Source organism: Zootoca vivipara, chromosome 10 (genome assembly GCF_965207765.1).
Source record: "Zootoca vivipara chromosome 10, rZooViv2.hap1.1, whole genome shotgun sequence".
NCBI classification, from domain to species: Eukaryota; Metazoa; Chordata; class Lepidosauria; order Squamata; family Lacertidae; genus Zootoca; species Zootoca vivipara.
Genome location: NC_142593.1, coordinates 49,412,890 through 49,438,412, shown reverse-complemented (window position 1 = coordinate 49,438,412; position 25,523 = coordinate 49,412,890). Strand labels below are relative to the sequence as shown.

The following is a 25,523-nucleotide window of genomic DNA, read 5'->3' as shown; positions in this document are numbered from 1 at the left end:
ATTTTACGTTTTGTATCTGAACACCAGTTATCTTAACGTGCTTTCATTGCAAAATTAAAACCTTGATTTCACCATTAGCACCCAAAAAAGGTCTCCACTGCTGGAAAAAAAAGAGGCAGTAGAGGTTTAATTCAGAGATTTGCATTTCACCTCCTGCAATTCCATACTTATTTTCTGGGGCAGGCCTATCATAAGAGCCAACAGTCTGTTTTGTTGAGGTTTACACACTGTCATCCAGGTTCTTCCTCCACAATGGAAATGCACAAAGAACATCTTGACAGAGTGAGGTTACTTATCATTAATTGTAGTTCTCTGAGAGACTGAGTGTTGCCTCTCTATAATCACATTTGTTGACCCCTTTGCCTTTTCCCTCGAGTGCTGCTCCCTCATAAGGAGGAGCAGAAGTTCTCTTTCTCTCTAACACAACTGCAAATATATGATACCGCAAGTCCCTTTGGGACTGAAAATATTGGCTGCCCCTTATCTCATGTGAACTTTGGATAATACTTGAAGTAGACCATGTTCATTCTGTAAACGAGTTTCAGCACACAAACCATAAATACTGTACTTGAATGCTTATTCTTATCCCTGAGTACTGCTAAGAATTCAGAAGATGGGTTGTCATTCTGAACTAGCCTTCATAATTGCTTGACATTAAAAAAAAAAAACCTGTAGTGATTAGTCCCTGTTTGAAGAATTAATTAAAGGAGGATTCGGGTGACCTTTCCTCCCCACCCCACCTTTTAAAATCGGGTTGCTTTTCTTTTGCCACGTGTATACAACCAAGTCATGTGAAGGGATTCCCTCATACAATTGGCTTCGTGTTGACTTAGTTGTTTGGCAAACTACAGAGATCTGTCCTTGGAATGTGCAGTGAAGAAAACATGTGGTATACTTCTCTATGAACTGTCATGTGAATTTCAATACTAAGATTGTCTTAAGTGCTGATTTAGATTATTGTGAACATCTAGCCTGAGCGGGCACATGTAATAGACACAAAGTCCAGGGACGAAAGGAGACACACCATTGCTCCAGGCCAGGATCCAATAAACAAGGTCTGGTCAAGCAGAGATGAAATTCCAGAAAGGCTAAGTAGACAAAGTAGGTCCAGATAGGTGAGGTCAGGCAAAACAAAAGGTGAAAAAGGGTGCAGGCTATGGGGTTGCTTCAGCAGCCAGGAAACCCAGAATGAACAGCAAGATTAGCAGCTAGCCCTGCCCCTGGGGTGTAGAGCCTCTACTCATAAAGGGTCCCTGCCTGTTTTAGAAGCTTAGCTGAAGTCTTCAGAGCCTGAAGAAGGCAATATGACCTCTTCAGAGAGGTTTTAGCATCACAGACACCTCAGGTGGTGGAATTTCAAGAAGGTGGTAGGTGTTGAACGCTGATTTTGAGGGGACCTTCTCTTGGAGGTTCAAGAAGTCCTCTGTATCACGTCCCCTGGCAACCTCCTCCCCCCCAACTCTGATATTGTCTTTTGCTAACTCACTGGGGGAGGGACTCCACCCCCTTCTTGTATGATGCTTAATGCCCCACTTTTCGTCAGGGTGAGGTCTCTGGCATCACCTATTTTGTCCTTTGATGACCCCTCTCTCTGCCAGTCTGGCCATGCTGGGAGATCATTTCAGAACATCTGAAGCTGGAGTCATATCATTGATCCACCTAACTCAGTATTGCCTGTTTTGAACAGCAGCATCTCTCCAGGATCTCATGTAGAACCCCGCTCCCCAAGCATGAGCTCTTCCATTGTGTTGGTCCTCTCTCCCAAGGACCAAATGTAAACCACTTTAAGCTCTTAGGAGGAGGAACAATATGTAATAAACACAAATATTGTGGAAAAACACAACCTTAGAATGATAAAGTTGAAGGATGCCTGATCTAAAAGAGCAGGGGGGGAAGAGTCTGCAGCCGAACTGTGTGTTGTCCCTCCAGCAGTTTAAATTGCAATAACAATTAGAAAGTAGCTCATTTTGATAAGTATCATTGATTTACTATGATAAGATGTAAAACGCTTATCACATGCTTGCCTACTGTTGTTTTTAATGCCAATTAATTGTGATATTTCTGCTCTGTAAGGAAGGATGTGATTCTTTAGGAATTCACACAGTGACCTTGCCTGACATCTCACATTAATCTCTGTTGACCTTACAAATGGTTCATGAGATATTTAATTATAAAATGCCACGTAAAGAATTTCTCATTACAGATTCACCACATCACACCTAAGCAGCAGCTAATGCTATGTTTATAAAGTTAATGGGCTGATAAATCTGAATGACTCTTCTGTCCTGAATATGAAAATACTCTGTTCGGTCATTAAAGCAGTGTATTTTTCCAACCATGTGCCATCAATATACCTATTAATGGTGAGCATTTTGCACTTCAACTCAGTCAGTGTCATGTCTCAACATTTATTATCTGGCAGTGTGGATGTTGAGCTTTTTCCAAATGTGTTGTTTATTTCCAACATGCCTGAGTCGCATGTAATGCAGTTTAAAACGCAACAGACGCAACAAATCAGGCATGCCCATTAAAGGTTTAACCCTGGTAACTGACCAAGCCCCAATGAAAGCTTTGCGGTGTCTCTGAGCAGTGGGAAAGGCCTGTCTGCATTAAGCCCCAATCAACTTGCCCTCCTCATACATTTCCCAATCACAGCCAGATACTCCACAAGCACTGAGAAGACAGGAACCAAGGCAGATTAAAAGAGAATTTGGAATTGACACCATCATACATCAGGGACTGGACTCATGCAAATTGAATAGAGCCATACGGAGCCCAAGAGATCTGCAAGGGAGATCCACAACGTTGACTGCTAGGGTAGCGTTGGTGACAAGTGTATGAAGTGATGGCTCTACATCATGTGTTTCCACAATTACAAGTTATGGTGTAGATGGGTGATTCCAAACAGTAGTTCCACTTTGTGAAGTGATCCCCTGTTTGTCATTGTGCCTGGTCCCACCTTCAACGTCACCTTTGAAACTAATTAGATGTGTTCCCTCAAGGGAGCTTGCTGTACTGACAGGAGCATGCTCCAACAGTGTTTCCATTCTAACCAGGTTCTCCAACACCATGGGCATAAGCATTGTCTACTGTGTTCAAAGCAACTGCATTTGAGCCATTTTAAAGGTTTGCCTTCTGCACGTGCTGAGGAGGGAAGTGAGGGGCAGATGGAGATTGTCAACCTGGGAAGGTAGGCTCTCTAGGAGATGGAAAACTCTGATCCTAAACCTCCACTGCCTTTTGGGATATCTTTGGGAGAAGAAAAGGCTAAGGAGTAAACCCGACTCACAAATCCTGAGTGGAGTCCCTAAGACGGTTGGACGACGCCTTGAACGCCTCCTTTCGGCAACTCCTGCAGCCAAGCTGGTGCCCAAAACATTGCTCTGCTTTTGGCAAGGCCGAGAGGGAGGTCTTGTCATCTGGGCAGCCCAGGACTTCCATACACACTGCCCAGGCTTGCGTCTCGGGGAGGTCGCTTGGGTGCTAGTAACACATTGGTTTGTCATTGCTTTTCTCCCAAGAAGCAGGCGTCTTTTTATTTCGTGACTGCTGTCACCATCTGCAGTGATCATGGAGCCCAAGAAAGTAAAATCTCTCACTGCCTCCATTTCTTCCCCTTCTATTTGCCAGGAGGTGATGGGACCAGTGGCCATGATCTTAGTTTTTTTGATGTTGAGCTTCAGACCATATTTTGCGCTCTCCTCCTCTTTCACCCTAATTAAAAGGTACTTTAATTCCTCCTCACTTTCTGCCATCAAGGTTGTGTCATCAGCATATCTGAGGTTGTTGATATTTCTTCCACCAATCTTAATTCCGGCTTGGGATTCATCCAGTCCAGCCTTTCGCATGATGAATTCTGCATATAAGTTAAATAAGCAGGGAGACAATATACAGCCTTGTCGTCCTCCTTTCCCAATTTTGAACCAATCAGTTGTTCCATATCCAGTTCTAACTGTAGCTTCTTGTCCCACAGGGAGATTTCTCAGGAGACAGATGAGGTGATCAGACACTCCCATTTCTTTAAGAACTTGCCATAGTTCGCTGTGGTTGACACAGTCAAATGCTTTTGTGTAGTCAATGAAGCAGAATCTAGACAGCATCTTAAAAAGCAGAGACATCACCTTGCCGACAAAGGTCCGTATAGTTAAATCTAGGGTTTTCCCAGTAGTGATGTATGGAAGTGAGAGCTGGACCATAAAGAAGGCTGATCACCGAAGAATTGATGCTTTTGAATTATGGTGCTGGAGGAGACTCTTGAGAGTCCCATGGACTGCAAGAAGATCAAACCTATCCATTCTGAAGGAAATCAGCCCTGAGTGCTCACTGGAAGGACAGATCCTGAAGCTGAGGCTCCAATACTTTGGCCACCTCATGAGAAGAGAAGACTCCCTGGAAAAGACCCTGCTGTTGGGAAAGATGGAGGGCACAAGGAGAAGGGGACGACAGAGGATGAGATGGTTGGACAGTGTTCTCGAAGCTACGAACATGAGTTTGACCAAACTGCGGGAGGCAGTGCAAGACAGGAGTCCATGGGGTCACGAAGAGTCGGACACGACTAAACAACAACACATTGGTTTGACTTCACCCTCAGAGGTGCACTCCATTGTCTCTTGAGACAGACAGATGCTAACAACATTGCTTGCTGAATATGAGTTTCTTCTTGTAAGTGCGATAGCATTGAGAACAGAACTGGTTTAGGATTCAGACATGTTAGTTTCCATGTAAGATATGGTTGATAGGTATTAAATATGAGTGGTACAGTTCATCTTCTGCTGAAGTTAATAGTAGTTAATTTCTTTATTTCATTGGTCCATTTTTTTCAGCTTGTAACTTACAGTACAAACATTTATATTAATTTGACACGGTAAGATAATTACAGCACACTGAAGTTAATATTCACATGGGGAAATGTTAAATGCTACATTCCTGCTTTTTAACAGGCTATCAGGTTTTGCTGCTAATTATATACTGTTTTAAATATTGAGGTAAATGACTATTTTAATAGCCCTGTGAAATTAATTTTAACTAGAAATGCAGATATAAAATCTGATGCATGCTTGGGGGGGGGAAGCGTCACAGTTATTTTCGTCGCGCACTTCTAGATTATAAACAAATATGGGTGGAAAATAACAATTGCTTACTGTTTCCATAGCACTTTAATATAGTTTCATAGCTGGGCTAAGAATACACTTAAAGCTGGTATAGTTGGATTCTCTCCATAAATTGAAACAAGACTGAGCTAAAGCTCATTTACTGTCTTGGAACGGAATTGATCTTGCTTTCACATTTGATTCACCCACTGCAGATTTTGAGAGGAAGAAAAATAGCATTGTTAGGTCAGTTTAACTAGGCCAGAGTTAGACAGAGAAGATTGGCAAACCCGTTGTTCTAATTCTTTTCTCTTTCTTTGTGGGCAATTTTATTAGCGATTGGGCTGATTTAAATGCATTTTACTGCCTGTATAGCATAAATGTGCACATCTTGTTCTCCCACCCCTGCCTAGAGAGTGATGTTGCTGCTTTCTGCATCCTTGTATATTTGATTAAGGCATCCACAGGTCTGAAGGAACCATGTACACCTTAATGCTATAAAAGATGACACACACAAGTTGATTGCTGCCAACTTACACGTGGAGCCCTCCCATTGCTGTCATGTAGAACTATTGATGAAGCAGCTGTGTTCATTCCCACTCCGTCTAGGTCAGCAGCATTATATCAATGTGCTTCGTCGCTAGCCTTAAATTGCTGAATATCTTGATTTCCCATCTACTGACATCAAATGCATTTCTTTCTTAAAAAATAAATAAATCTGGAATTATTTTCTTTTTAGCATCTGTGATTGAGATATCCCACTGACGCTGACCTCTGTTTTTATCTAAAAATGTATATGGATCACTCAAAGGTTCACAGGTAGACATTTGGGAACATGTTTTTGAAAACCATGAAAATTCTTGGCAGAACTGATTGGCAGAATATTCGTTTTTATCGCTCTAACTCTTTTTTCTTTTAAAAAAACCCAGCTTTATTTACAAACTCTGGCAGATATAACTTTTTTTTAAAAAAAAATGATAGTATGTCAAACAATGAAGTACAATAGTGAGCCTCATCTGGCAGGCTTGTTTCAAAGCCTCGGGGTCTTTGCTGAAAGAGGCCTGTTCCTCTCTGAATGTCTTGATCTGCTTTAGTGGTGATACCTTGGGCAGAGCGTTTCCCAACAATTTCAGATGGCCAGGGAGAAGAGACAGATCCAAAGATGTAATGCCCTGTTTGAGTGTTTGCTTTCTCAAAGCTAAAAAACGGCACTCGCATATCCTCCAACATTCTCAAATGAAAACAAGGACGTCCTAAAATATTCTACCCCACCCATCTGACTGAGTTTCCCCAGCCATTCTGGGTGGCTTCCAACATATATAACAAACATAATAAAACATTAAACTTTTTTTTAACTTTCCTATACAGGGCTGCCTTCAGATGTCTTCTAAATATTGTACAGTTACTTATCTCCTTGGCTCAGGGGTGGCATAACTCCATACCCTCCAACATTTCTCCGATGAAATTAGGGATGTCCTAAGGGAAAGTGGGACATTCTGGGTCTGGGATCAAATCAGAAACGGGGACGGCTTCTTTAAAACTGGGACTGTCCCTGGGAAATACGGGCACTTGAAGGGTCTGCACTTGTTTCATATGTAAATACAAATTCCCATTGTCATGTTTCATGGCCATGTGTTTAAATGGGCAGTCTATTCTCTTCTCTCAGGAATAATTGGTGGACCCCAAAATGTGTATAGGCTGCGACTTGCCGGCATTTTCTTTGCTTTGTTCCCATTCTCTGCTCTTGATTTCTGTACCACTGAAGGCAAATTAGCCCCTCTGGGCTAAGGCTTGTCCCTTGCTTACATCACTGCACATGCTAATTGCACTGTATAAAAATCATAGAAATTTGCCAAACATATCTGTTCCCTTTCCCAGACCAATGTGACTCCCAGCTACCTAAAACTTCCCATGTGCTAATGTCTTTATATAACAGAGACATGAGTATTTGTAGAATCTCCTTGGAGATGTAATAGATAGATAGATAGATAGATAGATAGATAGATAGATAGATAGATAGATGATAGATAGATAGATAGATAGATAGATAGATAGACATGGGATGCCCACTTCCTGTTTTCTGACATCCTTGGTCAACATAAGCAAAGAAGGCAGCAGGGCCCATTCTTCAGGCTAGCAAGAGTCCTGACAGTCGGAAGGTGCATCATGGTCAAATGTGAAAGCAGAGCTTGTGTTCAAATCAATCTATACCAGAGCAAGAATGGAGAAGGAATAGAAGTTGCATAAGCCCAGACTTCTTGAAAAGAGGTGATTTCCAACTGCCCACTCCTTGCACCTCGCAGTCACTAAGTGGATACTGGGCCTCTTTAATGGCACAGATGATTCCTGGGCTCATCTTTGACCTCACCTGAATATCTGGCTCTCTTTCTGAGAGGCTGGGCCAGTTAGCGTTTGGGAAGACTGTCTGATTTGATACATTCCAAGGAATGGTGGGTGGAGGCAGGACAGGCAACATAAACTAATGCATGTCTCCCTTATGCAAAAAATGCTATCTGAGGGTCAGTACTGTGCTTCCTGAGGTTGGGGGGGGGAGAATACATATTGTATCCCACATCAGACTGAAAATAACTAATTGCCTTGGAACCATTGCTTTTAAAGGAGACCAGTTAATACCATGCAAACAGAAGAATTGTAACCCACTGTCTTCATGGGTGAAACTGGACATTGGACAAGAAGCATGGCAATAATCTGACATCTGATCATACCTGCCAAGTTCCGGCCTGAGAAATAAGGGACTGGACCGGAAGTAGCAGACCGGAAGTAGCGTTGCCGCCATTTTGGAACTGGGCGGAGCATGCTCAGAAGCGACTTTTGATGCTGCTCTGCCCTGTTCCAAAATGGCCGCCGCACCAGAAGTCGCACTGCAGCCATTTTGGAACTGGGCAAAGCAGCATCAAAAGTCGCTTCTGAGCATGCTCCGCCCAGTTCCAAAATGGCCGCCACGCCAGAATAAACCGGGGGGAAACAAAAAAAAAAATCCGTTTTTTCGGCTGGGGACAGCTGGAAAAACAGGGGTTTCCCGGGGAATACGGGAGACTTGGCAGCTATGCATCTGATTTCATGTTTCCACAAACCTCTCTCCTTCAGTGGTTGCGTGGTCACACAAAGTGCAACAACAGGCATTGGTCTTCTCTTTTCGCTGACAGTTCTGACTCTCCTATAATACCTAGCTCTGCTTTAAAGCTCTGCTCTCAGCCTTAACCCAAGCTAACTTAAATCCCCCTTCTTTTGATCTCCGGTTGAAAGTATCTAGAATCTGCAAAAAAAAAGTGGGGGGGAGGGGAGTGAGACAGCAGCCTATGTCATTGTTAGAGTGATGCAATGGCCATATTGCACAGTTTCATTTACAAGGATCTCCATTAGAAAGTACTGGAAACCAAGGCTAACATAGTATTCATATACTTGGAAACTTTGTTAATGTTCCCTAGTGCTTGTGGCTTATTTTCTTTCTCTCCTTGAGGAAAATATTCTAAATCTGGGCTCCTTGTTTGGTTCTAAATGTATTCAGAGTCCCCCCCCCCGGCTCTCTAAATGAAAGGACTTCTTTAACAGCTAATTGACTACAGTAGTCATTGGAGTTCAACCTTCGCAGGCCTTGCATAACAGCAAACAAATTTTTGGGGGCCCATTCACGATACAAGAGCAGGATTAATGGAGCAGGATTTTGAAGAACATATTGCTAGCATCCTATTTGTCTTCATTTTATTCTTCACTGAGCCCCAATATTTGTTTACAGTTTTTTGAGGAAAAAAATGCACCAGAAATCTTCATTTGCAAGCTTGCCCAGTAATGCTCTTGTAGCATAGATGGGATAAGCCACCTTTAAAACGTATACCCTTGCTCCTTTTTTACAGTAAAGCCATAAAAAGCTGGCAGGCAAATAAAGAGACGGATCTTAAGCCTCTTTTAATAAAACAATTAAAGTAATAAAGTAATCTCTTACTGTTTTATTAATTTCATTGGTAGAACATAAAGGGCTTTGGGTGAAATCTTGAAATCAATTGGAGTCTTCCCCTGGGGTTCAAAAAGTCAAGATTTTATCTCGTATATTTGCACTTATGAGCACATATTTAAGTTTCATTTTAGGTGATAGCGACAATAATCGGCAAAGGTTATATTACTTAAAACTAGTTTTCTAGAGGATTATAGGAAATAGGCTGGCTATAGGACTTAGTGAAGTGAGGGAGGTCTTCTCAACTGCAGTTAAGATACTGGGATTGTGAGCTTCGTTTCCCACAGCCTCTTCCTGGAGTGCGTACCCTCTCGCCAGATGTTTCCATGCCTGAGTGAAGTTAACCATGGCTAAAACTAACCATCTCCTGGAAAATAGAAGGGGAAGAAATGGAGGCAGTGAGAGATTTTACTTTATTGGGTTCCATGATCACTGCAGATGGTGACAGCAGTCACGAAATTAAAAGACGCCTGCTTCTTGGGAGAAAAGCAATGACAAACCTAGACAGCATCTTAAAAAGCAGAGACATCACCTTGCCGACAAAGGTCTGTATAGTTAAAGCTATGGTTTTCCCAGTAGTGATGTATGGAAGTGAGAACTGGACCATAAAGAAGGCTGATCGCCGAAGAATTGATGATTTGAATTATGGTGCTGGAGGAGACTGTTGAGAGTCTCATGGACTGCAAGGAGATCAAACCTATCCATTCTGAAGGAAATCAGCCCTGAGTGCTCACTGGAAGGACAGATCCTGAAGCTGAGGCTCCAATACTTTGGCCACCTCATGAGAAGAGAAGAGTCCCTGGAAAAGTCCCTGATGTTGGGAAAGATGGAGGGCACAAGGAGAAGGGGACGACAGAGGACGAGATGGTTGGACAGTGTTCTCGAAGCTACAAACACGAGTCTGACCAAACTGCGGGAGGCAGTGGAAGACAGGAGTGCCTGGCGTGCTCTGGTCCATGGGGTCATGAAGAGTCGGACACGACTAAACGACTAAACAACAACAAAGCTACCCAAGGTTCCTACACAACCAGGCTTTGAACTGCATATTAGGAGAATTGGTCAGTAGGATATGGTTTGGTGTAGACTGGTATGAAAGATCTCTGATAATATGGAGTATATATAACAGGGATGGAGAACCTGTGACACTCCCAGTGTTGGACCACAACTCCCATCATTCCAGACCATTGGCCATGCTGGTTAGGGTTGATGTGGTCAACAGATCCACAGTTTTCCCATCCCTTTTATAAAGTTTTGGGTCAGCAGAGAAGAGTTTGGCTGAGCATTGGTTCTATATAAAGCTTCTATGATTACAGAGGTTGTATGGCTGGATCAAGAGCAGCAGTTCCTTGTCTCCTCTCTAATTCCCTTCCCTATAATGTCGAACTAAAACATTTGATGTGGAGGCACTGTGTTGCAAGCTTCAGTGTCCCCACTCCAGTTTATTGGCTGACATTTACAGGGGTGGAGAAGCTTAACAGTGGCATGACCCTTGGATCACATGCTCTACTTCGCTCCTATATGTGCTGCTTTTGTGTTGCTTATTGTTGTCGTTTTTCCATTTCGGCAGCTTCTTAACATGTTTCGGCTTTAATTGTTTTATCTTACTGTTTTTTGTTCTACTGTAATTTTAACTTTTGGCGAGTCACCTTGGGAATCTCTGCAAGTCATTTAAGCAAATCAGTGGTTTACTAGATTTTATGAAAGGGGAGGAGATTCCATGTTTCTGCTATTACTTTCAGAAGTGGCCATGCAAACCCTTCTTGTGTACTTTAGATGACTGAGATGTAGGTGGGTGTTTATAGAGAGAGAGAGAGACTGTGTAGTCAAGTACCAAATCCAAAAGTGTTACAGCCTTACCTTGCTCTCCATATTTTGATTCATTAAAACTTGGCATACTGAATTGTTGCTAATAATTTCACTGAAGAAGATAATGACTGAAATCTGTATGCCATGTTCTTGAAGTTGCACTGGTTACATCTATAGGGGTTAACGCTTAACACTTCCTTTTAATTTACAGGATTTATACTTAAATTGGGGACTGTATACAGATCTTTTAATCTAAACATCATTTATTGGTTCTGGGGAAATTCATCTCTCCCCCCCCCCAATTCAAAATTCCATTCAGAAAGGAACACTCTGGTATTATTTGGACGTAATCAAAAACCATAGCAAGGAAAACTCAAGTTGCCAAAAGATCCCGAGGATACTCGGCTCGTTCGGTAAACAATTGCCAATTAACCAGCTTTATTCTGTGCTGCACCACTGTTGTTTGTGTTATTTTGCAGATTCATCGGCACATATAGCATATTGTAATCCTTTGATCTATTATGTAAACTTGTTAATAGACACTGGGTAAATAGGAAGGCGCCAGCCATCACACGGCCTTGCTAATGCAGTCCTTGGCTACTGTACCAAGGCCAATGTATTGGCAGATTTGCATTAGCATAGACACTGCTCGTCCTGCACTAGATAATGGACTCAAAGGTTAAGAGCAAAGGATCGCAACAGCCCCAATCAGCGAAGCTTTTCTAGGGCTAATTACCTCTTCACTGCGCTGACTCTAATGTGACATGTTTATTGCCTTAACTAACAACTCATTAGCTTAGTTGATGTTTTTGTCAATATTAATTCGTTCATTTAAGCCAAGTCAAAGCTTAAACAAAGATGTCCAGACTGAGAAGTGGGCAGCAGAGTGACTTTTGTTTAGTTCATCTTTTCTCTCTCTCTCTCTCTCCCCTTAGCTCAATTTAAACAAGATAAATGTTGACAAGAGAAATATTTAGAGTGTCTGCAGGTAGTAGGTGTTTACTAATGTGCTAGTGTTCAAGGGCCAAGGCGCTTTATTTAAATCGGGGGGCAGGCTTAAATGATTGGAGAGCGAAATGTTTAATAAATTAAAACGCACACTTAAATGTGTCTCAGGAAGAGCCATTTGAAAAGAACTCTGGCCTCCAATAGGTTAAATTTGGGTCCCTGGGAAGATGTGCTGATTGGCCAGCAACCTCTCGGCTGCTAAATATGGCAGGCAGTTTGTTCAATAAACAAAAATAAGAAGCTGGGTTTTGAGAACTGCCTGTAGGAGGGGAAAAACATAAAAATCAATACTTTATCTCAACCACAGCAATAAGTAGCTAAATGAATGATATTAAAAGGAGCTACTGTATAATAGCATCACAGTAATGATCAATTACATTTATCTAGGAAAGTTACTTGTTTAGCCCTCATTCACATTTTACTAATGGATGATTGCCGTAGTTCATTATTTCAGCTTCCTTCATTTGAAAAGGAAAATAATCCATTACAGGATTCATTACCACAATTTCAGTATGCATAATCTGGACGTGGAAATAACTATGACAGGGGCTTTTTGTTGTTTTTGTTGCATAGGGGCTGCCCAATGTTATTTTTCTAGAAAAAGAGGTGCCGGAACTCAACGGGAATGGCAATCGCACCTACATGAGAGGTGCTGGAACCCTCCTGAGAGGTGCCAGAACTGAGTTCCTGCGAGTTCCCCTTGAAAAAAGCCCTGGGGCTGCCCTTGTGTTTAAAAGGGATGTGAGAGAGGAGACCATATTAATTTTGCATTTAACAGGCTGGAAGCTGATGATGTAGCACAGTATGGATCGGAAAGCTCCCAGTCACTTCTCCTAATTGAATGTAGCTGTTAACTCCAGTGCAGTAAACATAAATGAAAATGTGGGGTTTATTGTGTTATCTGTAGAAAGCCATAAACGCTCAGAGTGTTTTTCACCTCCCTCTCCTTCGTAGGGATGGGGAGCCAAAGCAATTGGTGCCCATAAAGCTGCAAGAATGCAGGAGATCACCAGCGTAGGGTGGACGTAATGGCAATATACTGAAAAGGCGAATGTGCGTTGTGGACATCTGTTGTAAAACTGTGTGAGGTCATGGATAAATCAGAAAAATATTATTATTATTATTATTTTAAAAATGGACTATTTGGACTGCCAGCAAGCCCCACCCGTAAAGTAAAAAAAGAACAAAATGCCACAGAATATAATGTCCCGATTAACAATAATGAAATGTGGAAACATTAATGCCACACAAATATTTAAGCATAATCTTTAAAAGGCACTCTAAATAAAAAGGTAATTCTACAGCAGCTCAGGCTTCTGAACTTGGGGAAAACATTGCTCTAGAACACGGGTGTCAAACACAAGGCCCGGGGGCCAAATCCGGCCCGCCAGACCTCGTCATGTGGCCCGCCGAGTGCCCCAGCCAGCAGGACCCAGCAGCGGGACCTTGCTGCTGAAGCGCCACACCAACAAAGCGCCAACAAACAGCTGGGGCCGGGGGGGGGGAAGAAAGGCGGCCGGAGCAGCGCCGCATGGAGCGCCCCGAGCCACATCAGGAGAAGGAGGAGGCAGCTTGCCGGGTCAGCGCCCGGCAGCGCCGCACGGAGAGTCCCGAGCCATGGCTCGGCGCCTGGATACGGCTGCTGCTGCTGAAGCACAGACAAAGCACCCAGCAGCGCCGCATGGAGGAGGAGGAGGATTCAAAGTGCTACAGAGCACTGCTGCGTCCCAGAGGCTCGGGACTCTCCACACGGTGCTGCCGGGCACCGACCCGGCAAGCCGCTGCCTCCTCCTCTTCTTGCCTCCTGAACGTGAGCTCAGCAGCAGCTCAGCCTCACGAACGTGCAACTCTGAGGCTTTATGCACTTCTCCTAAAACGGACACCCGCTGCACGGTAAATGCTTTTTGCCCCTGGGTCCCTTTGCGCTCTTTTCTTGCGCTGAATCAAGGCAGCGACCCCCCCTTCCCTTTCGTTCTTCCTCTCTCTCGTTCTTATTCTTTCTTTCCCTCTCCTTCCTTCCTTCTTTATCTCTGTCTTCTCTCCCTCTTTCTTTTTCTTTCCTTCTTTATTCCCTTCCTTATTTCCTACTCTTCTTTCTCTCCCCTCTTTCCTTCCTTCCTCTCTCCCTCCCACTCCCTCTTTTCTTCCTTCCTTCCTTCCTTCCTTCCTCCCTCCCCTCCCTCTCCCTCTCCCTCTCCTCAGAAACATAGGATGCTGCTTTATACTTCTGGCCCTTAAACCCTGGAACCAGGAGAGCAGCTCCAGTGAGTCAACCTCAGCCAGTCCCTTTGGTGAGGGGTGGTGGCTCACTGGCAGAACATCTGTCCTGCATGCAGAAGGACCCCAGCATCTCCAGGTACTAGTAGCTCTGCAAAGGTCCTGCATGAAACCCTAGCGAGCCTCCACCACCCAGTGCAGTTACCAAAAATCATTTTTCAATAAATTGTACAATAATTGTACATTTGAATATCTACTTGCCATTATTCTGACTATGTTTCTGCTTTCAGAGCTAGTTATTACTTACATTATTACAAAAAACAGTAATAATTGAATGCAGTGACAATAATTTTTGATAATAAAGAGTGGACACATAGTCCTACAGATACAACCGGCCCTTTGAGGCTGACCAAACTGCTGATGCGGCCCCCGATGAATTTGAGTTTGACACCCCTGCTCTAGAAGCTGCCTAGTTTGGCTTACGGTAGGTCTGAATCCTTCTTTGGGTAGGTAAGAAGCTTTTTTACTTCCCTGTTCACCATTGGGGGGGGTTATAGCCATTAAAAAAATTCTTATGATGGATGAGCTTTGGAGGCACAGTGGCAGAAAATGCTTACTAAATCTCAGATAGATAGGTCCAGGGGTTTTGTTGTACTGGGTACCATTAAGTTTTCCTTTCCTTTTCCTTTCCCTTTCCTTTTTAAAGAACCATCTGTAGCTCTCTCATTTTGGCAGAAGTTTATGAAATTTGCAAATATGGTATCTCCTTCTGAGGAGGATAAATCCTGACACATTTCAGTGGTTTTCGTACAAATACTGTCTTTCCCATTTGGGGGGCGATTCTATTTTAAACCAACTGACTTCATTTCCCCTAATAAACTGGAACGTTTTATGGAGCTGGCTGATGCATCTGGGGAAGGATGCGTCCAGGGGAAGGAGGGGGGGTAGAATTAGATATAAGTGGTTAAAAGTTATTATGATAGAAGAAATAATATTTGAATGTATGGAAAAATTTTGGGGTATAAATTGTGAGGCTAGGGGAAGAAATAGAGATGGATGGGGAAATAAATTTAGATTTCGATTAATTCATGAATTATAGGTTGAGAATAGTTGATTTCTTTTTTCTTAGATTAGAATTGGTTGTGAGATAATGGAAAAATTGCATTAGAATGATTTAAGATGATAAAGGAAAATTGCTTAATTTAGATTTAAAAATGGACCCAGTGTGGGGGGAATCGAGGAAGTCCACAATGTCAATTTAATGTAAGAATTGATATGTTTTCTCTCTTTTTTTTCTCTTTTGTTTATTTTTTTGCTTTTTGTTTTTGTGAATTTTTGTATTTTGAAATGTTTGAAAATCAATAAATATTATTCCCCTAATTATTTTTTGTGGCTAATCTGTATAAAAATAGTGTACATGGGAGAGATTTCTGTGGCCAAGAAAGCTGCCAAATTACAGAGAAATCGGTCCAGGTTTTTGTGTGTGCAGATTTTGGTGGGAGAAGTAAAAAAACGTTTTGCTTCCCTCCTCGTGATTATGTGGGCAATAACTTTATTGTGAAAATGGGATATATTGTAGAGGTTCCTGAAGGAATGTACCCTGAAAATTTTGGAAGGAGGAGCACAGGGGCCAGGGAGTTGAGTTGTTATGTTCACTAACTGGAAAACTAAGAGACAGGGACAACAGAGACTTCAAAAAAGATTGGGAACCGTTTATGTTGTACTTACAAAAACATTGTAAAGAAGTCAACTCACTAGCAGGGTTTGATTAAACACTTGCAATTAAAAAAACAAGTATAAAAGTTAAAATGCAGTAATGGGGAAATAATAAAGGGTAAGATGTAACTTGAAACAAAATGGTACAAAAAGAATAAGAATATAACAATATTTAAAGATTATGAAATTAAGGTAGATTAAGATGGGCAGGAGAAGCAAATATTTAAAGAACCAGAAGAAGAAGTTGAGGGAAGTCGGGGGGGGGGGGAGATCCATATCTTTCCTTTGTTATAATAATGATTGTGTTGACTATAAAATTGTAAACCTAAATAACACTATTTTATATATATATACAGTGGTGCCTCAACTTACGAAGACGAGCCGTTCCGCGGCCGTCTTCGTAAGTCGAGGTTTTTGGGTGTTGAAGCGTGCAGTCGGCGCATGCGCGAATCGCGATTTTGCGCTTCTGTGCGTGTGCCGAACGCGAGCGCCGAAAAGACTTCCGGTGTTGTCGACTTCGGAAGTCGAAACCTTCGGAAGTCGAAGCGTTCGGATGTTGAGGTATGACTGTATATAAAAAAGAGAGATGTTATGTTCACTTAGTTGGCACCTAATGTGACAGCGCTATGGATCCTTTGCTACAAATGACTTCTGCTTATGTCCACAGCTGAAAACCTTTCCCACATCCAAGTATGCCGCCCCGTGATCTTCGGATGAGGGGCAGTATGGAAATTTTTTTTTAAAAAAAAAAAATAGAGTTCCTTCTCCTGTAAATTTGTGGACAGTGGACAAATTGTACGGCGTAAAATCCGGCCATTCTGTCTGACCCCCAGCAGTGGTGGGAAAGCTTTGTTCACTTAGCAACACTTAAAATAAGTGACCAGTCATTATTAATTCATCTGGCATTCTTTGTAATAACATAAATCTTAGTGAACTAATTTAATTTTAAAGTGCTTATAATAAGGAATCTCCAGAGGTTGCAACCATAATTGAGCTACTAATTAATTGCAACGTTATTTTAATGTGGCATTCTTTTCTTCGCTTGACTCTTCATCCAAGGATGTCAGCAGCCGCTTTGGCAACTGTTTCCTCTTTATCTACACTCGGCTCTTTCACGCATGTATGTGCAGCGTGGTGGAAGGTTCTTTTTGTCCGGCATCGGTTTGGCGGTGTGGTCATAGAAGAGCCACTCCCACCTTCAAGCCAAAGCCAAGATCTACCTTGTATGATCAGCAAAGAAAAGAACTGTAAGGAAGAAAGATCGGGTATTGTAGGTTTCTCTAAACCAGCCCTGCGCTTTGCAAAATCGTAGCAAAAAAATAAGGCCCATGGGTGAAGACTAGGGCTGGGCAATACAGTGGTACCTTGGTTCTCAAACTTAATCCATTCCGGAAGTCCGTTCCAAAACCAAAGCGTTTCAAAACCAAGGCGCGCTTTCCCATAGAAAGTAATGCAAAATGGATTAATCCATTCCAGACTTTTAAAAACAGCAATTTAACAAGAATTTAACTATCTAACGAGACCATTGATCCATAAAATGAAAGCAATAAACAAGGTACTGCAGTCACACAATCAATCAATCAATCAGTAGCTGAACTGGGTTCCACACAGTCACAAAAACAAAAAGAGCCGCAAAAAGGAAAACGCAAAATAAATAGCAAAAACAGACAAACTTCAGCATAACACTCAAAACAGAAGTATGGCACTCAAATCAGAAGCGTAACACTCAAAACGGAGCACGTTCGGCTTCCAAAAAAATTTCGCAAACCGGAACACTTACTTTCGAGTTTGCAGTGTTTGGGTTCCAAGGTGTTTGAGAACCAAGGTCGAAACAAAATAAAAAAATTCCTTCCAGTGGCACCTTAGAGACCAACTAAGATTGTTATTGATACAAGCTTTCGTGTGCATGCACACTTCTTCAGATACCAAGAGAACCAAAGTACCACTGTATCTGGTTTTCAGCACTGTGATCTATCACCAGCTAAAAATCATGATATACCAATGTATCACGGTCTGGAATAAGGATGGAGCCACGTAGAATCATTGGCTGGCTTCACAGTTTTTCCTGCATCATGATTCTTGCCTCCTCTTGTGATTCACTGCCCCCTGCATGAGGCAGGGGAGAGCTGAGCCAACAGAATTAAAAGGGGTTGCAGGAATCGAGAGAAGCATTGGCTGGCTTCATGATTTTTCCCACATTGTGATTTTTGCATCATACACACATCTTGATTAGCGATTTATTGCCAGATCAGTTTCATTGAACTTGGTGGCGGGAAAATAGGATGAGCCTCAGTCATTTCTTTTAATGTGCAGGCAGGTTGGCATGGCTTTAAAGGTTAAAACATGAACCTGTGTTGAATATGATATTATGAATATAATATCACATGAATGTGATATTAATTGTCAGGTATGCGTGACCACAAATGAATGCAATTCTCTAGGCAGCTTGTAAAATAAAAGCAAAGAATATGCAATACTTAAAATGCAAAATGCAATAATTAAAACAACAAAGTAAAAACAACACAAAACTTTCCCTAGGAGAGGCAGAAGAAAGTAATTTGCAGCTGAGTTCAAAACCAGTAAAAAAGAGCAAGATCAGGGCTCCCCCCCCCCAATACTAAGATCAGTGAAATTAACAGGCACTGGTGTGAGGGAGGTTTCTCTGATGACTTGGAATTCACTGCCAGCTGACAACCCCTCCCCAATAAAGCACCACACTCCTGATCTTGAAGACCTACTTATTTTCACTGGTTTGTTCATTATTCTCTATTCTGCTATTTCAACCTTTGGGTTGATGTTGTTGTTTAGTCGTGTCCGACTGTTCGTGACCCCATGGACCAGAGCACACCAGGCACTCCTGTCTTCCACTGCCTCTCACAATTTGGTCAGACTCATGTTCATAGCTTCGAGAACACTGTCCAAACATCTCATCCTCTGTTGTCCCCTTCTTCTAGTGCTCTCCATCTTTCCCAACATCAGGGTCTTTTCCAGGGAGTCTTCTCTTCTCATGAGGTGGCCAAAGTATTGGAGCCTCAGCTTCAGGATCTGTCCTTCCAGTGAGCTTTGGGATGATAGTCATGTAAAAAAAAAGTATCTGGTTTTCTCTTCCAGCTGCAAGCATATTTTTTTATTGCTGCTTTTATTAATGGGAGGTTTTGTATTCTTTTCTATTTTATTATCATTTGAATTGCATTTTTATCTGTTGCTTTGTAAACCGCCTTGAATAAGCTTTAGACTGGAAGGTGACCCATAAATATTATAAATTAATAACATAAACACATTTACAGAAATCCTTTCTACGAATGTTCCGTTTCTGAGTTTTCGTTAAAACTTTATAATGGGCATGTAGTACATGGATATACAATGGAACCAAGGAATGGAATAGGGGGGAGTCAGTCTGTTTTGTTTTTGTTTTTATCTTTATTATTGTTTGTTTTTGTTGTTGTTGGAAAATTAATTTTAAAAAATTATAAAAAGGGATTTGTACTGAGAGGGAAACCTCTTAACCTGTCTGCCGTTGAAGAAGAAACTGGGGAAGCAGTGTCTTTGAGTCAGAAGTTGTGTTTTGAAGAAAATTAAGTGTACGGCTGTGCAGCATATTCATCAGACACATTCATGGGGTTAAGATTTAAAGGCTAGCTAGGACATCTACATCCCACTCCTGCGGCATTACTCACTAGAATTAAATCTCAGATTGCACCATTCATGCAGATTGAAAGCACTGCTAGTGGTTTCTCGGATGATGTCACCGGCATGTTGTTAAGGAGTCATTAAAGACCGTGCGTGTATTCTCATTAAAGTCTTGCCTTCTCCCCGTTCCTCCACCGCTGCGTTGGAAGCTGATTAAAAAGCAGCTGACATTACGGCAAAAGCTGTTTTGTCTATTTCGCTTGCTTGCTTTAAAGTTGGATTTTGAGTAGTCTTGGGTGACCAAGAAGCAGGTTCCTTCCCCCACCTCATCTTTAGTTTTTCCTAACAGTCACCGGATATTCTCAGGAACACAGGTCTTTCAGAGTACGTGATTTTAGGGTGGAGTTGATTGTTTGGGGAAAGGGGGGGCTTGGGAAAAGTAAACCTCAAGGAATTTGCCCCCGTCTTCCCTCTGCCTCTCCTCACCCCTTCCCCCCATTACACACACACCCTTCTGAGGTGAGTTGGAACTGGTGGTGAGAGATTGCAGGGAACAGGAGAGTGCTTACCTGATTCATCCTTAAGGCTTGGCCATCTTGAACATGCTCAGAAATAGCATTTCTTACCAGAATCCATGAAAATTGCAATTTCTCCCATCCACACAATACATGAAAACCACTATCATGCTGCCTTAAGCAGTTATGACTTTCTCCAAAGAGTCCTGGGAACTGTCGTCTGTTAAGGATGCTGAATGTTGTTAAGCTGCAATTCCCGGAACGGTTTAATGGTCAATCCCTCTTCCCAGGGAACTCTGGGAATTGTAGATCTCTTGGGGGGGGGGCTCTCTAGATAATAGTAATCTGTGTTTGATCTCTTTTTCCTGACTCTGGCTTTCTAATGTTTTTTGTGTGGCAGGCAAGGCCTTGACGTATCTTCTGCTACAGCCTCCCAGCCCGAAACTTCCGCCACACAGCACCATCCGAAGAACTGCCATTGATCTCATAGGACGAGGGTTTACGGTATGGGAGCCTTATATGGATGTCTCTGCTGTGCTGATGGGCCTATTGGAGCTCTGTGCCGATGCTGAGAAGCAACTTGCAAAGTATGTACTTCACCCAATATTTTGGGGCGTGTTGTCGGGGGGTGAGGTGGTAGTAGTAATTGGCTTTGTTTCACGTGGTTTGGGTTGAGGTATCCAGTAACACCAAGGTCTGGAGGGGGGGCAGTTACACATTGCCAGAAAAGTGGGTTTGATTCACACATACACTCTCTCTCTCTCTCTCTCTCTCTCTCTCTCTCACACACACACACACACACACACACGCACACACACACAGAAAAAGAGGATAGCAATTTGCATAAAATCAGCATACGGTAATTTATATAGAATCATAGAATTGTAGAGTTGGAAGGGGTCCTGAGGGCCAACTAGTCCGAACTAAAGCAGCCATGACAGGTGGCCATCCAACCTCTGCTTAAAAACCTCCAAGGGAGGGAAACCATTCCAACTGTCTAACTACTCTTATTGTCAGAAGGTTCTTCTGTTCAGTCGGAATCTCCTTTCCTGTGGTTCAGGTACTAGCCTTCAGAGCAGGAGAAGGCAAGCTTACTCCATCTTTATAGATATTTGTCGATGGCTACCATATCTCCTCTCAGTCTCCTCTTTTCCAATCTAAACTTCCAAGTCCTGTCAACGGTTCCTCATAGGGCTTGGCTTCCAGACCCTTGGAATAGATGCAACAATTATTAGGATTTTAATCGGAATACATTATGTCTCACCATAGTGGGGAAGACACTGGGGGCCTTGTGTGCCTGCGCCATCAAGTGACCAGGTGGTGCCAGTCGTTGATGGGCAACATCAAAGCTCCTGCTCTTTTCATGGTTCAAACACATGTTCAAAATTAGTATGTTTTGTTGTGCACTTTCGACGTATTAGGTGTGATCTAGTGTGATCTCTTACGAAACCTGACACCCACCTTTCAAATATGGCTCCATACTACATGTAAAATGGGAAAGAATCAATACCTTTTATTCATGTACAGGTTCCCTCGCCTTTTCATTAATCTCCTCCAATCAATCTGCTTATGCTAAGACAAAAGTCCTTTTCAGGCACGTACTTGAAAGGGGTATGTGTGGGAGACCAGGCTGGATTGTGACTACTAGGTGTGCAGTCACAATCACGCACCCATGTGCACACCAGTCGTGCCCCATGCCAGCCACACATTTGCCTTGCACATCTACATCTGTACGCATGTATGGTTTCTTCCGTGTGAACAGCAACTTTTTGATATTCCAGGGCTTCTGTCCGCATTCATATTGTAGTGAATGCAGGGGATGCAGCTGGTGTGTGCATTGAAATCAAAGGGACATTGCTAGTGGGCAGGATCCCACTCACTTCACATGCATGCACTCTCCACACATGTAAGATGCATGAAGAGGGTTGTATTCTCTCTTACTCTTTTAACTTAGTGCTAGGGAAGACTGGCGAGCATAATATTGAATAAATATGAATAGCTAGTTCAAATTCCATGCAACAGTTCCATGCACAATAACTCGGTCTTGTTGTGCAGGTTGAAGGAAATGACTTGGTGTACTTTATGATTTCCTTTAGGGGAAAAAAAACTAAAACAAAAGCAAGGTTTTAAAAAAAAAATTAATGTATCCAGATTACTTTGGGAAAGGGGTATCCACCTGCTGTAGTTTTTAAAGTATAGTAATGACACACACACACACACTTGCAATCTTCTTGGGTGTGTGGCTTTTGTTTTGTTTTTCCTTGTCTAGGTAAAAAATATTTCAAGACAACCTTTTCCCATAGATGATAGATAGATAGATGTGGGGAAAATTCCTAAAATGTACGCTGTGCTCAATCTCACATTCTTCAGTTCAAATAGATAGAAAATAACAGTCAATTAAAATGATATCGGATCATCTGTATAAATGTTTTGAGTTTCATTGCTTGAGACTTGTTTATTTCATGGAAATATGTGAACAAGTTATATCTTATAAACAGATGTATCTGATAAATCCTTGGGGTAATGGCAATCAATATAACCATGTACTTTTTTTAAAAGGGGGGGGAGGTGGGAATATAGCGGCAGTGGGTGTTTTCATTGTGAGCACAACCTTTCCTTGTAAGATGAAATATAAAAAATATTGTTCAGCTATTAGGATGGTCAAGTGCTTTAATTCATAGCTGCTTTCAACTGCCTCTTAAAACCCACAGGGACATTTTCCTGCACTATTGGGCAGGATTGTATTCTCTTATATAGATACATGCCTGCTTTTGTAAAAAGCGTTGATAATTGCTCTTCTGCTCACATCCTCCGTGATAAAAAAAAGCACGATCTCTGATTACTGTTTCGTTGGCCAGTTAAAATTGTACTTTAACTTGGGGGAAAATCAACACGTTTGGGTGTTCACTTCTTCCCAAGCACAACATAAGTTTGTCAGGCAATTGTTGTTATTCCAGGCAGAAGGCCAGAACAACAACAACAAAAATGACACCAAACTACAGGCTTGCATTTTCAAAAATTACGTTTCATTCCACATGGTTAATCATTTTAACTTACAAACCTTGATTTAGTTTCCCTGATTTTTATAAGCAACTAAAGCAGAGCATGCCAGATCTCTAGTCACAAATAGATTTATGCCACTTAATAAAACCAGTGTTCTAAAATCACAAAATATAACCACGTGTAGGTGTAAGCCTATTATTGCTCCTTGCTATTTAAAAATTATATGAAATGTTTGTTCAGAGCTGACCGTTTGTTAATTTTTGCTTCCGATGCAAAGTCTGTTAAGCAAACTTTGTTTCATCTTTTTCTTTAATCTCTTTGTTTGTTGCTTGTAGCACAATATGTCATCATTCTTTCTGATAGCAATATTTTTATTAGTATTACTATTAAGAATATTTAATGCCTCCACCCTCTGTCTTCTGCTTGGTGAGTACTCAGAGCAGCTTACAAAAATGGAAATAATACAATAGATAATAATGTACAATACATAAACCACATAATTAAAAAAAAGAACTTGCTAAAAGCAGAAATCATTTTAAAAAAAAGTTAAGTAGCAGACTATATTTTGGTTGGGGAAAAGAACAATCTGGTATTAACCTCTAGTTCTGCTGCAATGTTAGCAATTCATGTGCCTTGCCTAAAGAAAAAGACAATAAAGTCATCTCTGTGACAAGAATGTGTTTTGATCTGTGCACTCCTAGCTCAAAAATTATATTCAGAGGCATGTTCAAGCATCAGAGAATATAAATGTCATGGATGAGACAACATACTCTTGCACGTATGAGAACGACAGTTGCACAGTCTTTTCTCAAGCTCTCAGTATCCTTTCCCCCTCTCATACTGCTGATGAATTTTCCATGCATTCATTTTAATTATTTATGGAGCAGATAACAGGCAAAGAAGAAGATTGAAAAAGGTGCATTTTTGCCTGCAGCCTTGGCACTGCAGTTTGCCATGAAAAGAAATTTAGATGTGCCATGGTAGAAATCGGGATTTCTTTGGGTCCCCCACAGAATCGTTCTGCAGCATACACAACTGATAGTACTTACTCTATAGCATATGTGTAGAATCCTACTATAAGTCTCCAGTAATTCCAGCTGATTTCAAAGTTTCAACGATTTAGCTGTTTCTTTTTCTTTTAAATTTAGATTATCACTGCACAAAGAGCCCTAACTCTCACCTTTTGAAAAGGAATAAACTGTCATTACACATTCTATTAAAAATTCATTTATATGAATGTGAAAGATATAAGGTTTAATTCTGATCCTTCCATGCAGTTGGTACTGTGTTTACATCAAACTTTTTCTTTTTACAAACACACACAAACAAAAATACACAAACACACACATATGCACACCATCTCTCCTATAATTTTGAAATCACCCATTTTCTTCAGTTCTGTAATTGTATTACTGTAAGACTAGTAATAGCTACTCTTTCCTTGCATTAAGTTTTTTATTATATAAAAAAATCCTGTTCAATATCATGTGATTGAGGTAGATTACCATGTCAACAAAACAGAACTGCACAATTGCTTGCCTCATATGAATATCCCCAGTCATCATTCTGAGTCATCAGATGACATGGACTTTTTGTGTACATAATGCAAAGATGAATATTCAGAGCAACCTTTTCAGTGTGTTTTCTGGTAAAGTGAAAGAGGTGATGCATATAAAGTATTGGTACCAGCTTGAAATGTTTTGAGTAAAATCTTCTTGTCTCTTTGGGAAGTAGGTATATTTCTGTCTGTATCTTTAAATACAGCTTCCGTGAAGACCATTTATTGTTGTATTATTATTATTATTATTATGGATTCTATTTTCAGCTTCCTAGCGCATCTCTAGCTGTCATAAAGATTAGTATGGCTCCCTGTATACAGAGCTGCTGAATAAATGAATGTATCAGCATGTAGCCTTGAGGAGACCAATGCAATTTTCATCATGATAAATTGCATAATAAGCGAGAAAGTGTTTGCTTATTAATCCATAACAAGATTTAGATTGAAAACGGCCTGTTTCATCCGTGACAGGTACAGTACTGGCTTGCAGAGGGACTTAAGATGGAAAGAAATGGAGCAACAAAGTGTACAGGGGGGTTAAGTGTGCATCTTACCCTCTCGGTGCCCTGCTGAGCTGCCCCTTTTTTGTGCCTGATTTACCGTGCACAACAATAAGAGCGCACAGCTGCCTCGCTTCTGTCTGTGATGTTAAGCATGGTTTATAAAGGAGCTTTTATGTCGAGCGTGTGGTTCCGGGGGAGTGGGGGGGGAAGGGGGAAACCACTCCGCATTTATTGACAAAGAAAAACACACGCGGTGTTTATCTTTTTGTGTGTTCGGTGCGCATCTGTGTGTGCGTGCACACTGAATAAAATACATCGCCCAAGCTGCAGTCTTCTGCCGAGCTTTGAATTTTCTCCTGTGCGAGGTCTAACCCATCTCGCTCCCCCTGCCATCTTGTGCCTCTCACCCCCCCCCCCCAAAAAAAGAGAGAGAGATTAGACTGTGGAAGATATGTTGAGTGGAACCGCACAGGAGGATTAAGAGTATTTTTCTAGCATTAATTA

General features: G+C 41.7%; 1 protein-coding gene across 5 annotated transcripts in view; it reads left to right on the top strand.

Annotated features, from left to right (window-relative positions):
• Positions 1-25,523, top strand: part of WDR7 (WD repeat domain 7) — a 213,457-nt gene that overhangs the window by 124,034 nt on the left and 63,900 nt on the right. For all 5 annotated transcript variants that reach the window (XM_060280352.2, XM_060280350.2, XM_060280349.2 and 2 more), the window contains one exon: positions 20,356-20,542. In XM_060280352.2, coding sequence (XP_060136335.1) covers positions 20,356-20,542 — 187 coding nt within the window. The remainder of the gene's footprint in view (positions 1-20,355; positions 20,543-25,523) is intronic.